Source organism: Ambystoma mexicanum, chromosome 2q (genome assembly GCF_040938575.1).
Source record: "Ambystoma mexicanum isolate Mex_15411 chromosome 2q, UKY_AmexF1_1, whole genome shotgun sequence".
NCBI classification, from domain to species: domain Eukaryota; kingdom Metazoa; phylum Chordata; class Amphibia; order Caudata; family Ambystomatidae; genus Ambystoma; species Ambystoma mexicanum.
The window spans coordinates 1,165,222,340-1,165,241,005 of record NC_090924.1 but is presented as its reverse complement, the minus strand read 5'-3'; the positions used below and the strand labels follow the sequence as shown (position 1 = coordinate 1,165,241,005).

Genomic DNA, 18,666 nt, shown 5'->3' with positions numbered 1-18,666 from the left:
CTCACAAAAGGATTATTCCTGGACACCCTCAAAACTGGTCTCATGCAACTTATTTTGAAAAAAAAATCTGCATGCAGATGACCTAGCTAACTACCGGCCCATTACAAACCTCTTGTTGATTGGCAAAATCATGGGAAAAGTAGTTGTTACACAACCACTCACTAGAATCAATGAACTCCACCTCCTACATGACTATCGCTCAGGGTTCCACCCCAAGTGTTCCATCAAGAGAGCCCCCATCCAGGTGGTGGATGATGCCCTCCAAATAATCGATAAGGGCGAATCATGATTCATCATCCTTCTTGACTTTGCAGCTGCATTTGACACTGTTGACCACTGCATCCTTCTATCTCTTATTGCTGACAGGATGACATTCCCTGGCACTGTCCTGAATTGGTTTACCTTTCACCTCTCAGGCAGACACTAGGCCATCCAGAAGAACGTGTTGCACTCTGACCCAAGGTCTCCTGCAGAGTCGGCCTAGGCTCCATCCTCTCGCCAATCCTTTTTAACCTTTATATGGAGCCTCTGGGCACTCAGTTCAAAGATACCAATATAGCCATCCACCAATATGCGGACGATACTCAGTTGCACATGAGAGTAAATAGCACGCAGGACATCATTTGTCTCTGCGATTACCTAGCCATCATCAAGTCCTGGATGTCGACTGCCTTCCTCACAACTAAACCCATCCAAGACAGAATTTGTTCTCATCGTTCCACCTGCTTACAAAGAACATGTCCATCAATGGCTCGATGATATGCGCCTAGAAGAATTTGATCTACAACTCTCAGACTCAGTAAAATCCTTGGGCTTCACCATTGACATCAGCCTGCCCTTCCAGAAACACATAGCCAATAAGGGCCAAACAGCCTAGCTCTGAATCTCTACCCTTTGAAAAACCAAACCCTTAATCCTGCCTCTGGACTTACAGACAGTAGGGTAGGCCCCTCTTGTCTCATATATCGATGGGGGAAATGCTCTCCTGACCACGCACCCAGCTGCTCACTTGACTCCTCTAAAAGCAATCCACCACGCTGTAGCACATCTTATTTCGGGAGTCTGGAAATTTGACAGAATCACCCCCATCCTATGCAAACTACATTGGCTTGCTCTCCAGGTCAGGATACTGTTCAAGACTGCATGTATCATCTACAAAGCAATCACGAATAGCACCCCAGCGTACCTGGTGGCAAAGCTCCACATATCTGGTGGCACACAATCCTCGCGTAGCAAATCGCCCAACCGACTTGAATCACTACTCGTCCACAAAGAGAGGACCCGCAAACAATCCTTCTCTTGTCATGCTCCCACCCTCTGGAACTCGATCCTGGTGTCAGCTCGGAATGCCCCCACAATTCTCCTATGCACATTTCTCAAACCATGTCTTTTTCAATCACGCCTGACCCAGGACTAATACCAAAGGATGCGCATACCGACGTGCAGCGATCAACTCACACTAATGCACTACTGTTAATAGATGCTGGCCTAAATTCTGGCTACCCACACTCTGTACAGTGCGCTGCTGCCCCGAGCTAGGTCCACACTCTAAACAATAAAAATAAAGCATTTTCACAGTGTACTGGCACCGTACAAAATGGGCGCTTTATTAGAAGAGGACTGCCTTAAATGTGCATTTTCTTTTCCTTCAGGACTTAAACTGGTCAGGCAAGTGCCTTTTCGTTTCTGTCACATCCCTCTTTAAATAGAAGAAAACATGCGTACTGCTGTATTATCCTTCTGCGATATTAAATGTCTGAACTGTTTTGCGGAACACCTCCAGCCAGAATATTTCTGCCAGCTTTTCCGCCGCACAGTGTCGCCTCCTGCCAATAAAACCCTGCTGTTTATTTTGATTGGCTTGAATATTAATAGGTGTTCTTGTTGGAGTGCTGATAGTACATACATTTCCAGTCAGACAAGGGGTTTTAAGACTGTTTGTAAATACAGGGTATTGTGTGCTTTATTGGAGCCCGGGGCTGACAAGTGTAACCATTAAAGTATTATCTTTAGCTTCTGCGCCATTCGCTTCTGCATTCTCACCTGTCATCTCCGTCTGCCTCGAGACGTGCGGCAGACTGACGAGTTGCAGCCGGTCTAGTAGCAGCGACCGCAGAGTACATGTCAGCCTCGCGCCTCCCGGCTTTTGCTCCTTTCCCCTTCTATTGCTGCGCCATGAAAAACGATACTACCGCACTTGTCTGTGATGCCACTGCTGCTGCTGCTGTTATGTGAAATGAAAGGCAAACTGTGTGTGTTTTACAGGAAAGCATGGAGCTCGTCTACAATAAGTCGAAGCCGGTGGCGGTGACTGGGATGGCGTTCCCAACTGGAGACGTCAACAATTTTGTCGTTGGCAGTGAAGAGGGCACGGTGTACACGGCGTGTCGGCACGGAAGGTGATGTTGGCTCATGCTCGCCTGTGTAATACATCAGTGTGTGACAGGCATTTCCTGATTAAGACTAGTATAGCCATAAGGACTAGTAACATAGTGGAGCTCTTATAGCACTTGCATTTCATCGCCTCAGAAGGTCTGTCGGGGTGAGAAATGTGAGATGAAACCACAGCATGATCGCGAAAGTGTTAATTGAGTTGGTAAAGAGTTGTCGCAATTTCTAATTCATATGACCCTGTGAAGACGATGCTGGAGGCTCAGGTAAAGTCATATCCAGTTCTTTATTCAGCAGTAATGTACATAATGCTTTAAAGTAAATGAAGGGGTAACACCGGTGCCCACCACCCCAGGAAACACTCTGAACTGCCACTGGCTGGGAACACCAGGGGCAGGGACCTTCCACTTACATATAGACCTTCCACGCATGACATCACTCACTCGGACATCATAGAGACAGGCATAGACATGCTCAGGGATACCGAAAGGGAAGCCACACAACTCAGCACCATTTTTAGGTGTTTCCCGTAACATGCCCAATGCGCCAAGGAGCAGGAGCACCTTACAGCAGACATTTCACTGAAAGGCAGCAGGAAGATCTTGTGCAGGAGGCGTTGCATGTAGAAAACACTAGGGGGTCTACTTGGTACTACAATGCAGCAACAAGGAAGAGATAGGTTCCTGAAACTAGCTCAGTAGTTTTGTTTTTTAAACAATCGGACACATCAGTGCAATAAGATTCCTTAGAGCACCAAAAGAAACCAAAGACACACATTGACAGTCCTAGCATACCTGTAAACAAAGACACTTTCGGATTCAATCATGCACTTCACTGGCAACTGGAGTCAATTATTTGTTCTGAGTTGTGCCCGGGGTTCCTGGCACACCTCACTACGGCTTTAAGCAGTTTTCTTGTGCGTTATTCTGTTTATTTCTGAGATGATGGTCTTCCCTTGAAGTCGTTAATTGCCTGCTGTCTTTCTAGACTTTTCCTGAATGTAGGAGGTGTAGACCTTATTTACTTGTGAACCAAATGTTCTGGCCAAACCATCTAGCCTCCCAGTATGTCATTATGTGCTGCCTGTGGTGGCAAAAGATCTAAAGGATTATGTTAAAAAATGTTACACAGTTGACTTTAGGACTGGGAAAAGCACTAGGCTAAGGATGAGGAAAGGCTCCTCTCCAGGAAGGGATAAAACTTCCTCTGAACCAGATCCTGGAAAACCAGCTCTGAAAAAACCAAGAGGAATAATTGTAAGTTCAATAACCTTTCCAATACCTTTTGTATGTTTAGACTCCCCTGTTGTTCCCTAGAATAGTCACCATCATCAGTGTTGGCTCAGGCATCACTCAACATCGACCACCTCAACATTCAGGGTTTTGTTGGGAAATTTAACAATGCGTAGGAATGATTCAACATTGAAAGGTTTTTCGACATTGAGCCCTTCAGAGTGGAGCAGATCGGGTGTGCTCTCAACATTGATATCTTCTACAAAAAGCGATGAATCAACTTCATCATACACAAATACCTCTAGCTAGGACTGATCTAATGACTCAGCAATCTTTCGTAATTCACCTCCTGCTAAGCGAGAGGCATTTTTTTTACATTATCACCTTTGCAGAGGTTCAAAAGAGTAAGACCCAGAAGCTCATTATTAGCAGCTTTCCCACATTCAGGAAGACATCCATCATATTTGAATCACTGCAACTGATGGGGCCTCAAAGACTTATTATTTTTTGTTACCATGTGTACTGAAGCCCATGATGGAAACCTTTGCGTCACCGTTTAATATCATGCACAACAAAAACATTGGGACATAGAGAAAAGTGGACCAAACTCCATTCTCTGTGGCTGAAAAAGGATCTGTGATGCTAAGTTCTTTATGGCAGCAGTCAGAAACATATTTCCATCCTCACCATCTACCTGACAAGCACTACCAGATTAAGAGAGCCAGAGAATGGACTCAGTGGGGAAAAAGGCGTGTTTCACATCAGCCACCGCGATTAGAGCAGATGGTTCCCTAGCTCTTTTAGGGAGATATGATTGTTATCTATGGAAGCCGGAAATCCCTAAACAGTCCCTTGTGCTTTATATGGCATCAAGATAGCCACCACCCAGGTGAAAAATGCTTACAATGATATTTGGAAGAGTAAAAAGAGCACATTAATGTCAAACTATAAGTGGGGAGGAGGAAAGACGAGCACATGTGCGGTGGGGAGTTAGTTGCGGTTATGGGCTGAGGAGTCTGTTTGGTGGAGAAAGCATTCATTTTAGTGGGGGAATCCAGCGTGAATGTCACAAGATTACTGCTGTAAACTCGCAACACGCAATTGGAAAAAAAATGCATCACATGAACCGGAGAAGGAAAGGGGATAATGCCAGAGGGTCAGGTGGAAATATACATGGTGGTGTCTAAGGGGACCTAGAAAAGTGGAGGTGGGCACGTGGTGAGTGCCATTGAGGGCAGGGAAGACTTTTTAATTTTCGGTGCTTTTCTGTTACCGCAGTAATTGGCAAACATTACCATACCGTGGAAATTGCACTGCATTATCGTGGGAATAATTACTGGGTATGATTTCCGTGGGAAGAAAGTATGCCATCAAAGAAGGTATTTATTGTAAGCGTAATAAACTATTGCACGAATAACAAAGCAGACATATAACCAATACCCTATTGGCCACTGGGGCTTAGCCATAGTCTTTTAAACATGCAGAGAGATGGGATCTACTACAATGGCAGTAGGCACTGGAAGTGGTCAAACACTAATGGAGCCTGAGGTCATTGGCCATGGATGTAGGACATTGCTGGTGGGATCTGATTAAGTACCGGGGGTGGGGTATGGGCCTCATCCGGTAGGATGGGTCATTGGCAAAGGCCATTGCGAGTTGCCGTGACTTTCTAAAGTCATTATTATGGTTGGAGGACATGGCTAAGAAACCCCAAAGAACTGATTCATTGCAACAAAACCCTTGACATTTAATGCATGTGGGACATGATGGCTATCTTAACTCAGCAACCCCTCGTAGATGACCCCCGCCGTGTAATTTTGCATGTCATTGTGAATCCTTTCGTAACATCAATTCTGTGTTAGTGGGCTTTGCAATGTGGAGGATGCTCAGTTATGATGGTCATCACTTCCCACACCCACTGACTTCATTTCAAGGGTTTTGTTGCAATAAATCAGCTTGCCTTAAACTCTTGCTTAACTGTAGTTTCTTTCAGTGAATATATATATATATATATATTCAGTAAAAAAACTTTGTTAAAGGGACGTTATGGTTAAGTTGCGCTACTAAAAACCTATGAAATTCAGTAAATAAACTTTGTTAAAGGGTGTTATGGTTCTAAGTAAAACCGAAAACCCCTAAATTCGGCAGTTATGGTAAACTAAGCAACCATAACTCGCGCCACCACCGTGCATTGCTAAGACTAACACCCAGGACATCAAAGATGACATCACAAATGTCATTGATGACCATATGTACTAAATGGAATATACCAAAACAAAAAAGATATGCCTTCAACATAATTACCTCACAGAAACTGTACAGCTAGGAGCAACAGCAGACGTACACAACAGTAAGAACACAATTTACCAACTTGCTAGTAAGTAAACTTCATTTTTCTTATATATTTCTAAACTTTCTGTATTAGGTACACTTAAAGTAATATATTATTTTTTTTTTACACAGAAATGGCCAGTACTTTGGAATGGCTTGAGGAAAATGCTCCACGTGAGGAAATGACTGAAGATAATGATACTAATGGTAGACACTTCTCTATATAACCAAATTAATAATCATAACTTTATGTGTACTTAACATTTTTATTTTTTTACAGACCATACAAACATTGGGAATAATACACCTAAAGAAACATTAGAACATACTCTGCACCGCATGGAAGAAAAATTGAAAATTTCAATGTTTTGAAAAATGTTATGGAGGACCACATAAAAGAAAAAAATAAATATCATTGTCCCACATGTACCTGTTCCCCCTCTCATGTCCTAGTCAACTATCCCCAAACCTTCCCCACCAAGAAAAACGTTACGATGAGACTTCCATCCCTTCATCTCCTCCCATCCATCCTGTCCAAACCCCCAATTCCCCTGTGTTTGTGTCGGTTTCTGCTTCCCCCTTTCTTGCATAAATGTTAGATTTGTATATAATAAAAAAAAATATTAGATGTGTTTTAATTCAGTCCTTTGTGTCTTATTTATTTTTTAAAAGGCAGTTAAGAGGGGGCGCTGTTGCGCGCATCGAGCATGGCTGCCAAGAGGGAGAGCTCTGGCTTGAAAACTATCTTGATATAAAAAACATCCCTTCAGAGCCATTCCAGACACTTTAAGAAGCTGGAATCCAGTGGCAGAAGGCGAAAGACACAACCCTGTGAAAGAACGGTGTAAAACCGTGGTTGCGTCGCCGAGATATCGCCTCCGAAACTCCCAACGGCCGGGAGGCTTCCGTGTGGCCGCCTGGAGGCTCCATGAGCACATAGGAAGCGGACCGTGCTGGGGCGGGGCGCCATGTTGCCTACAACACCCTGGGGCTACAGGAGGACGCCGAGTGGCCCTCCCGCCCTGAGGCGGCTGCAGTGAAACCAGCAGACGCATCTTGCGATCCTTGGAAGGCAACGGGAGAAGCTAAAGCGGGAGAGAGGAGCCCGGAGGCCGTGTGCTGCTCCAGCCGAGTGTGCGACTAGAGGCGCTGTGACCGTTGCGGGGGCCTGCCTCCGTACCCGCACTTCCACACGGCGGCTGCCGTGACTCCGCTGGGGGGAGTGCACCGAAGTTGGAGAAGCGCAGGGAGGGCGCCCGCCCGCCCGCCCGCACCAAGTAAGTGATACCGGGCCTGGGGGAGGAGGCCCTGCCGGCACTTTAAGCGCCCGTGAGGTGAACTGTTCTAGTATACAACCCACGGTGGTGACTGCCGAGGGCGGAGGCCGCGTCATACGTTGCGGCCGCAGTTCCAGGCAGCTCACCGGGCTGGGCCTCGGGGACTGCCGGTGAAACAAATACAAATCCTCAGGCACGGAATGACTGCCCGCAACCCTAAATACGTCCTGACAATATGGACACATTCAAATAGCCCTCGCAGGCGATTCCTAGCGCTCCAGGAGCACTGCTACATGCCCAGACAGGGCGTCCATCCAAACAGGCCTGGAGAACAGCCAGGGGGATCTGGCCAATACAGGACTACCAGGACCACTCCTGGAACGCATGCAGAATACCCTGAGCTAGGAGCGGACGTGCAGGGGAATATCCCCCCATCTTACACTGTGCAATGTTGCAGTTGGCTACGATAGGTGGGAGAACACAGTCCACCCTCAACCGCAAGTCACAACACATGGGCCGCACCGAGAAGAAGGGTACAGGAGGGAAAAAGACAGGCCCGATGGACACCTTCGCCAGTTCGCAACCACATGGGGCAACTGGGGGGGCACCACAGACACCTGAGAATGATCCTATAGATCGCCTGTCGACGCTGGTGCAAAATGGGTTCATGACTGTAAATGTAAAGCTGGATGATATAGTGGCGACAATCGGATCCCTGAAGGCACGAGTGGAAAAAGAGAGCACACATATCACTGAGGTGGAAAACAGGATAAGCACGAGCGAGGATACCATATTACAACCAGTCACGACATAGCCCACCTTCAAACAGAACTACACAAAACTCAAAGCAACTGTGAAGTTCTCGAATCGAGATCTCGGAGAAACAACATCTGGATTGTTGGGGTTTCGGAGACCTTTGGCAAAGGACCCATGGAGAAACAAGTGGAGTACCTGTTGAAAGACATCCTAGGAGCCGACTCCTTTTCGGAACACTTTTTGATTGAAAGGGCCCACCGCACCCTGGCACAACCCCCGAAACCACCTCGTACCATAATTGCACGGCTCCTTAACTACAGGGACAGAAACACCATACTTCGATTATCCAGGGAGAAAGGAACTTTGCATCAGGAACAGAACAGAATCCACATATACCCGGATTTCTCAGCTAACATACAAACGCAAAGGAGATCCTATGAAGGGGTAAAAAGACAGCTACAGATGCGCAATGTACCCTATGCCCTTATCTTCCCGGCAAAAATGAGAATACAATACGGGGGAAGAGCTCACTTCTTTGAGAACCCCACAGAAGCCATGACATATGTGGAAACTTCCATACCGCTGCCTCCTGGAAATCGGGCGACTGATTAGAATGCGTGACCACAACCGAGAGATGAGAGGCAAGACCCCACAGACTGAAAGGGAGAATACTAGCCAGCCGCCCACCACCAACAGAAAGAAAAAGTACAGCAGCGTGGATGACCTGAACAAAGACTTATGATTAACCGAGCCGTGAGCCTCCGTTGGGGCTAGCCAGATGACTGCAATGGGCGGCCCTCAGGAAAGTTCCACCAGTTCAAGGGAATGAAAGTTGAAGGGCAGCATCGTCAAGTTTGGAGAGATGATGTGGGTGGAGGACCAAAGTATTACAGGATGTTTAGCTCTGTTGAGCAGTGTGGGAATGGGTGGGGGGGTTGAGGTTCCGGGACTCAGTTGGAAGAGTCCTACAAGTTAAAATTTGTGGTAACATCACAGCACATGGAACTCTCCTGAGTAACAGTAAAGCAAGAGACATAACGAGGAGACACAGAAATGGCTCACCCTAATGTGATGGCTAGAGAGCTGAAGCTAAAACTTCTCACATGGAACGTCCGTGGGCTGAACAACCGCGCCAAGCTGAACAAGGTGGGGACTTATATCACCAGACACCATCCCCAGATAGTCATGCTCCAAGAAACTCATGCACATCAGAGGGTCAACACTGAGCTCTGGAAAGGGTGGGGGCAGCATAGATATTACACTGAATACTCTTCACAGGCAAGAGGAGTACTCATCGTGATCCACCCCTCCGTTGGTTTTCAATTTGGGAAAAGCAAAATAGACCCTCAGGGTCGCTATGTTATAGTGTGGGGCAGCATTGCTGGGGAAGAACTAATATTAGTGAATACGTATGGTCCAAACGTGGACGACCCTGATTTTTATACAAATGTAATACAAGAGATAGGCTTCTCAGGAAGCGCGCAAATATTGTGGGGAGGAGATTTCAATACCATCTTGGATATTACTTTAGACCGCTCCACCTCTACACGCAGAAATCCCACGATAACAGCTGTTATCCTACAACATATCCTAATGCAACTAGCGATGGTGGACGCCTGGAGAACGCTACACCCTCATAAAAGACAGGACTCATTTTACTCCTCAGTGCATGACACCAAATCTCGTATAGATTATTGGCTGGTGTCCGCATCCCACATGAACCAAATCGATAATAGTGAGATACTTCGCAGTACCCTATCGGACCACTCCCCTGTCCTTTTAGACATGACATTAGGAAATCTAAAACCCCCTGTCAGAAGATGGAGGATGCCATCCGACATCCTGAAGGACCCAGCAGTAGCAGAAGCACTACATACAGAGGTAGAATTCTTCCTTGAAACCAACACGGACTCAGTCAATAGATATGCAACTCTATGGGAGACATTCAAGGTATGGGTGAGGGGGTTCCTGATTTCCAAGTCTGTGGGGCTGTTGAGGTATGTCAAGGTGGAGCTGGCAGAAATAGAGAAACGGTTGGGAGAGTTGGAAACGCAATATACAGCCGCCCATGAAGACAACACCCTGGCAGACATCAATAGGAACCTACAAGAGGTCAATAGATTGGCTACCAGGGAACTACTGTATATGGCAACTCCAATCAGAGCACGCCGATATGGCAAAGGGAACAGGGCGGGACGCACCCTGGCCAACTTTTTAAAGGCTGAGAGACATCATACAATGATCTCTAGCATAATAGCGGGGGACGGCACAGTAACCACAAATTAGAGAATATCTAGACAATATGACACTCCCAACATTGCCAATAGAGCATAGGCTGCTGCTGGACCAGCCCCTAATGGTCAACGAGATAAAGGAAGCGATAAAATCATTAGCTAACGGAAAGGCAACTGGCTCAGACGGACTGGGAGCCGGGTTATACAAAGAGCTCCATGAGGAGCTGGCCCCGGTATTATTGTCTGTAAGGGAGGAGACCATGGAGTTGGGAACACTTCCAGCATCCATGAGAGAGGCCATAATAACGGTGCTCCTCAAGCCCAGGCACCCGCCGAATGAGATGTGTTCTTACCGGCCCTTTATCCCTTATATATTGTGATGCCAAAATATTTGCAAAAATCCTGGCCACGAGACTCCTACCCAACATGTCCACGTTGGTGCATCCAGACCAATGCGGATTTATCCCCACCAGGTCAACGGCACTAAATCTCCGTAGACTGTTCGATGTTATGGCCCAGATTACACCCGAAGCCCAGGCGGTGGCAGTATCTCTAGATGCCGAAAAGGCGTTCGATTCGGTGTCATGGACATATTTGTTCATGGTGCTTGAGAAATTTGGACTAGGCCCATACTTTCTAAAATGCGTAAGGATATTATACACTAACCCGGGAGCCAGGGTGTTGACTAATCGCACCATGTCTGAATGGTTTGAGCAAGGAAGGGTTACGAGACAGGGTTGCCCGTTCTCCCCCATACTGTTCGCCCTTACAATGGAACCGGTTGCAGCAGAAATCAGGGAACATCAGGGACAGAGGGGTATGAAGATGGCGGGCCTAACCCAATCAATATCACTATACGCAGATGACACTCTGCTATACGTCCGAGAGCCAGACATACACCTGGGGCCAGCCATGGAAACAGTACATGAGTTTGCGGCATACTCAGGATATAGAACCAACCGCTCCAAATCTGAAAATGACTCATTATTAAATACGATTTCAACTAAACTCCGCTTCTGGGCTAAACTTCCCATTTCACTTATTGGCCGGGTCGCTATACTGAAAATGGTTATTCTACCCAAGCTACTTTATATATTCACTAATATCCCAATATGGCCTGGCAGACGGTTCTTTGACACTCTTAGATCCATGGCTGTAGAGTTTGTCTGGTGCGAGGGGGCGGCCAGAATGAAATGGGAAAAAATGGTGGAATCCTATAATATAGGTGGCATAGCAGCCCCAGACTTTGAATTATATTACCTGGTGGCACAGGCCCAGTTTGTCAGACACTGGTACAATGACCAAGATACCTCACCCCACATCTGTTTAGAGAAACACGCAGCACACCCTACCGACTTAAGGTCAGTCATCTTCAAGGATAAACACATGGATGAATGCCCATTTGATCCAGTCAGTACAACAGTACACGCATTGTTTAAGATTTACCGTAGGCTTGGATTGGAGACACCTTACTACTCGGAGGACCCGTTCTGGAACTTCCCCGGTATAGCGCCCACCTACGATCCAGCAGTGCAGAAGACATGGGACCCGGAAGGAGAATTTAAAATCAAGGACATATTCCCAAATGGCAGATTTATAACATTAGAAGAGTTCAGAACGGGGGTTGGGGAGAGACCAGTTGATGATATTACAATATCACAGAATGAGAATGGCATTTAAGGCTAGATGGCCACTGTTCCCAGAAGAGCCCCCACCACACCCATGCCTCGTGGCTCTGTCCACTCGTTTGGGAACCTGTGTCTCAGGACTTTACACGGCTGTACAGGCCAACACCCCGACGGTAAACATGATAAAGACCTCCTGGGAAACAGATCTGGGTACTACCATAATAGACAGATCATGGGAGAGATACTGTGAACTGACCAAGAGGGTATCCATGAACGCAGGTCTCCGGCTGATCCAATTTAACGTGTTGAACAAGCTACACTACACCCCCCAAAAATTGTGAAATTTACACAAAACTGGCCCGGCAGGTGTCAGAAATGCGGGGCTGAATGGGTTGACTCGTTCCACATGTACTGGAGCTGCCCGCACATATGCTCATTCTGGGGGGAGGTGGCGGAAATTCTGGAACAAGTCACGCAGGTACCGGCAGACCTCATACCACAAAAGTACCTCTTCGGGGATATAGGAAAGCGATCTGAGGTAACCAGAAGGCTCTTTAACATTGCATGCGCGGTGGCCAAGAAGTGCATTCTGCAAAAATGGAAGAGTGCATAGGCACCACACGTGAAGCATTTTCTTAAGGAGCTAATGTATGTTAATGAGTGTGAGGAACACTATGTAATGTCACTCCCGAACACGTGTGAGCCTAAAGATATCTGGGCCCCATTCAGAGTATACCTATGTGAAATGGAGTCGACCAGTGGCAGCCCGACAGGGCCCAGTAATACGTCTATTCTGTAAATACCGCACAGTATGTTATGTACTCGAACTAAATACTAAATGTCTCTGTTATGGATATGTATGGAAAGTCGTGTTGTTGCAAGTTGTGTACCACAATCAATAAATAAAGTTTTTTTTTAAAAAAGGCAGTTAAGATGTCCGCGGACAGAGCGGGTGTCCGGAATGTCCGTAATTAACCAAAATGGGGGTGTCCTAAGAACACTAAACCTGTCCGTAATGTCCGCAGTCAAGTTGAAACTGTTCTAAGAACATGCGCGGTGTCCGGGTCGTCCATAATTAACCAAAATGGAGGTGTCCTAAGGACACTATACCCGTCCGTACTGTCCGCAAGCAAGATGGAACTGTTCTCAGAACACACTCGGTGTCCTGAATGTCCACAATTAACCAAAATGGGGGTGTCCTAAGAACACTAAACCTGTCCGTAATTTCCGCAGTCAAGTTGAAACTGTTCTAAGCACATGCACGGTGTCCAGGTTGTCCATAATTAACCAAAATGGAGGTGTCCGAAGGGCACTATACCCGTCCGTACTGTCTGCAAGCAAGATGGAACTGTTCTCAGAACACACTCTGTGTCCTGAATGTCTGCAATTAACCAAAATGGGCGTGTTCCAAGGACACTAAACCTGTCCGTACTGTCCGCAAGCAAGATGTGCAAGCAAGATGGAACTGTTCTCAGAACACACTTGGGGGCCCATTCATGGAACAAACGTGCGCCAAAAATCCCAGCGCAAGCAGGTGCAAGCGTGAGAAAGCAAGCGCACGCACACATGTGCGATTCAAGGAAGGCGTTGTGCTACTTTCCCACTGGTTGTGCGCCAAATCCGTGCATGGCGCACGCTGGCGCACACGTCTCCAAACAGCATGTGGTAAGCGCACAGCGAAAGCGCACATAACGCAGCGCACACAACAAAAGTAGGCAGAACAGGGGGCGTAACACGCGGAATGGGGAATAACGCATGAAAATGAAGGCGGAACTGGGGAAGTACTGCTGGGAAGTACACGGAATGCACACACGCACGCGAACCACACGTATTCATGGAATCGAATAGGGCAAACCCGTGCACGGGCAAAGACACGCACAGGCCTAAACACGTCTGCAACAAGAAGGCAGGTGGTAGTGTCCCTGCACATTACAAAAGTGTGTACAAATAAAAAGCACATATATACTGAGTGGGGTACGTGTATTACTGGGGTTCGCGGGAAGTTTTACATGCGAAAGGGCCCTGTGCGAGTGTGGTACATGTATTACTGGGGTTCGCGGGTAGTTTCACACGCAAAAGGGCCCTGTGCGAGTGGGGTACGTGTATTACTGGGGTTCGCGGGTAGTTTTACATGCGAAAGGGCATTGTGCGAGTGGGGTACGTGTATTCCTGGAGTTTGCGGGTAGCTTCACACGCGAAAGGGTCCTATGCGAGTGGGGTACGTATATTCCTGGGGTTCGTGGGAAGTTTTACACGCGATTGGCCCTGTGCAAGTGGGGTACGTGTATTCCTGGGGTTCGCGGGAAGTTTTACACATGAAAGGGCCCTGTGCGAGTGGGGTACATGTATTCCTGGGGTTCGCGGATAGTTTTACACGCGAAAGGGTCCTGTGCGAGTGGGGTACGTGTATTCCTGGGGTTTGCGGGAAGTTTTACACACGAAATTGCAACGCCAGTGCGATACGTCACAGACGCGCTTACGCGCTAAGGGCCTTTGGTCCAATGAAATCGCATACGCATGCTGACGCGCTTACGAGCTAAGGGCCTTTCCTCGGATTTCACACTGACGTGCACTTTTTTCACATGCCAAATCACTCCGTATCAAGCTGGCCACGCGTACACACACGAAAGACCACGCTCCTGCCCTGAAGGCCATTTTCCTGCCCCCCAGAGCCCCGAGCATGCTCCCACCTGCCATCTGCTGCTGCCTGACTGTCTGCTGCCCACATGCCCTGCTATTTGGTGCCTGCACATCAGCCATCTGCAGGGGTCCAGTTGCAGTGTCCACCCCTGCTGGAACAGAAGACTCCCGACTGGGATACCATCGCTCCACAGCCTAGCCCCAGGACCCAGTTGCCCACCCACTCCTGCCTCTGGGGTTGCCATGTCAGGCACATCTCCATCTGGCACCACTGGCAACCCCCAGCCAGAGAGGCAGAGGGCCACCAGCTTCACTGCCACCGAAGTTGGTGTCCTGGTGGAGCATGTCCTGGGGCATTATGATGCCCTCTTTGGAACATCACGCGCCAACAAGGAAGGACGGGAGAGGATCTGGGACGACGTAGTGGCTGCCATCAATGCGGAGGGGGTGGCAACCCGCGACATCAAGCACGTCAAGAAGCGCTGGGAGGACTTCAGGTCCAGGACCCTCCACAAGGCCTGGCGCCTCACGGAGGGGGGCCGGGCACGCATGAGTAACATCCAGATGAGGGTCCTGGAACGCGTAGGCCCAGTGCTCCACACCCAGATCCTTTGGAGGCAGACCCGTCTGGAGTTGAGCAGTAAGTGGCCAAGCATTGCTGTGCGAGACAGGCATGTTGCAGTGTGCTGGTAATCTGATGCTTGCCTGTATGTGTGACATAGGTCATGTATGGATGTGTGTGTGCAGGGACATCATGGTCATGCATGTGAGACCAGTTATGTGTGAACCACATGGTTGGTGCATGTGTTTTAATGCAACATGGGGAGCTCGATGCGGAATGCACACATGAAAGCATGGCTGTCTCTGTTCCTGGACATGGAGGGGGGGTGAGGAATGGGTGGTGATGTCATGTACATGTATGGTGCACATGTGTGTGTGTGTGCCTGAGAAGTGTGTGTGTGACTTTGAAAGGCCATGGATGCATGTGACTTTGAAGGCAACATGGATGTTGATTGCAGGCACCGGACTGTTTCTGCATGTGTGTTGTGTGCATTCACCCATGTGTTGTGGAGGGACAGGATGGAATTTGACAGTGCCACTCATGTGTTATTGCTTCCTGTCTAGGTATTTTGTGCTGTACCCTGATGCTTCTGTTCTATGTCCCCCTCTATGCAGCATCAAGTGAAGAAGAGGGCGGAGATGGCGCTGTGGAGCCAAGTGGTGGGGATGTCTCCACTGGGCGGCGACGCAAGGCCCAGCCACCCTCCCAGAAATGACCATCATCCGGGAGCAAGGGGGCTGGTGCTGCGTCTGCCACAACGGCTGTGGCGGAAGGGCCGGGTGAGCCCCCAAGGGGCTTCCAATGGCAGAAGACGGTACGGAGAAATCCAGATTGGTGGTCTCCACAGAGGAGGAGGAGCCCGCTACTGAGCCGCACATGGGGCCTGGTGGGGGTAGTACCACTGGTGCAAGTAGTGCAGTCCAGGCCAGGGTCAGGAGGCAGCACAGGTCACCGCAAAGGGGCCTGTGCATGTCCCTGTCCTTGACCCTGTGACTGCACCACCATGCACCAGCACGGGGGGCCCTGTCCCAGGCCCGTCCGCAGGTAGGGGAGAGTGCCATGTCATCTGCCTCTCCACTACCTGCGTACGAGGGGTCTCATGAATGTATGGGCTCCATCCTGATTGGTGTCGCATTGCGCACGCGTGACATTCGTGATGACGTGCGTTCTTCCTGGACAGAGAACGCACGCCACCACGAAGAGCAGCGTCGCGACGTGGCACTGTTGGGAGGGGCCCTTGTTGGTGGGTTCCTACATGTGACGCGCACTCTGGCGGACCTCTGCTCCTCTGTGGAGACTATGCGCCAGTCGTTCTCCCTGCCGTCTTCCGGGCCAGATTCCACCAGGGGCCCCTGTGGACCTGGTCTGACCAACACAGCCAGCTTGGTGGAGATCCCATCCCTGCCACAGTCAAGAGTCGGCGGTCCAGCAGGGGTGGACACCACAACTGGAGACCAGCTGATGGAGGATGTGCAGGCATCATCGGACAGGGCACATGGACAGCAGCAGCAGCAGGAGCAGGCACTAGGTGGGAGCAATGATGGCTGCGAGATCTCGGGGCCAGGGCAGAGGCCCGCCTCCGGGACATCGACATGGAGTTCGATGATGCCCTGGCCAGGGACACCACAGAGTGATCCGCAGGACCTGCCCGCCGCCATTGTATATAGTTAGATAGTGTTAGGTTTCCTTTCCTTTTCTTTTTTATTTTGGTTGCGCTTGGACAATGCACCACGTTTTTGTATATAGTTTTTTACTAGGTAGTATTTTTGGTAGGTTTCATTTCATCAGTTGGGCTCATGGACCCTGGATTGTTCATTTGTACATAGTTCACCATTGGATTATTCACATTTTTTTTATTTTCACCATGGAGCAATGGATTTCACTTTCTTTTTTCCCTTGGATTTGCTTTGTTGGACTGTGACTTTGGACATCATTTCTTTTGGATTTCTTTGTATTATGATTTCTTGTTTTTTATTCTTTTACGGGCATGCAGCATTTCTTTAATTACTCCCATTGTTGTGTGTTTTCTTTTGATTACATTCATGTTGTGTTTAATACATTTATTTCTTCATAATTCGATGTGTGGTATTATCTCATTGGTTTCATGCATGTCATGATATGGGTTTTCACATTTACTTGCACCCATTGTGTGTGTGTGACGGACATGTGTTCATTTACATACTTGCCTTTGGGGTTGTATCATGTAATTGCCTTTTATATGTGGGTGGATGCAATACTTGGTTGGGTCTTTGGGCTGGGGAGGCTGGCCATAAGGGCCATGATTGAGGATCTTCATGACGTGGGGGCAGGGAGACATGAGTGGGACATGAGTGGGGCCTGCTGGCAGGTGCCCCGCACTGCTGGGGGGTGGGGGTGCAGGGGGACATGAGTGGAGGCCTGCTGGCAGGTGCCCCGCACTGCTGGGGGGGTGGGGGTGCAGGGGGAGATGTGTGGGACATGAGTGGGGGCCTGCTGGCAGGTGCCCTGCACTGCTGTGGGTTGGGGGTGCAGGGGGACATGAGTGGGGGCCTGCTGGCAGGTGCCCTGCACTGATAGGGGGTGGGGGTGCAGGGGGGCATGAGTGGGGGCCTGCTGGCAGGTGCCCCGCACTGCTGGGGGGTGGGGGAGCAGGGGGACATGAGTTGGTGATCAGTAGTGCAAGCTGACATGTGGCTTGGCTGGGGGGCATGCCCATGGTGGATGGGCTGCCTGCGGGACATGACCAGGGGTGCAGGGTAGTACCCTGTGTGTGGGCTGCCTGCAGGGGCCGTGGAGGGTGTAGAGGGAACACCTGGGAGGACCCACACTGCCAATTTACGTGTAGGACTCCCCGTGCACCCCCGAAATACACGTACCCTGCTCATATCACGTGTGAGACTTCACGTGAAACCCAGTTATACACGTACCCCGCTTGCACAGGGCCAATCGCGTGTGAAACTTCTCGCGCACCCCAGTAATACACGTACCCCACTTGCACAGGGCCAATCGTGTGTGAAACTTCCCGCGAACCCCAGTAATACACGTACCCCACTCGCACAGGGCCAATCGCGTGTGAAACATCCCGCGAACCCCAGTAATACACGTACCCCACTCGCACAGGGCCAACCGCGTGTGAAACTTCCCGCAAACCCCAGTAATACACGTACCCCACTCGCACAGGGCCAATCGCGTGTGAAACTTCCCACGCACCCCCGAAATACACGTACCCCACTCGCACAGGGCCAATCGCGTGTGAAACTTCCCGCGAACCCCAGTAATACATGTACCCCACTCGCACAGGGCCAACCGCGTGTGAAACTTCCCGCGAACCCCAGTAATACACGTACCCCACTCGCACAGGGACTATCGTGTGTGAAACTTCCCGCGAACCCCAGTAATACACGTTCCCCGCTTGCCGTGCTGGTACAGGGTTAGGGCAGGATTAGGGATTTTGATGGCTTTTCCCTGCGCGAGGGGCATTCTTGGGTGCGTAACTGGCGCTGCTGCAGGGTCGCTGCGCCACTGTGCGCCACGGCTGCTTTTGGTAGCTAAAATCCATGGATACGCTGTGTGCGGAAATGGATTTTAGCGCACGCAGCTGGCGCAGCGATTTGCACGCGCACACTGTGCGCCAGC

At 49.3% G+C, this 18,666-nt stretch overlaps 1 protein-coding gene across 4 annotated transcripts in view; it reads left to right on the top strand.

The window, feature by feature from the left end:
• The window catches only part of DYNC1I1 (dynein cytoplasmic 1 intermediate chain 1), a 2,709,604-nt gene that overhangs the window by 2,184,852 nt on the left and 506,086 nt on the right, over positions 1-18,666 (top strand). For all 4 annotated transcript variants that reach the window (XM_069648550.1, XM_069648548.1, XM_069648551.1 and 1 more), the window contains one exon: positions 2,266-2,399. In XM_069648550.1, the coding sequence (XP_069504651.1) occupies positions 2,266-2,399 (134 nt within the window). The remainder of the gene's footprint in view (positions 1-2,265; positions 2,400-18,666) is intronic.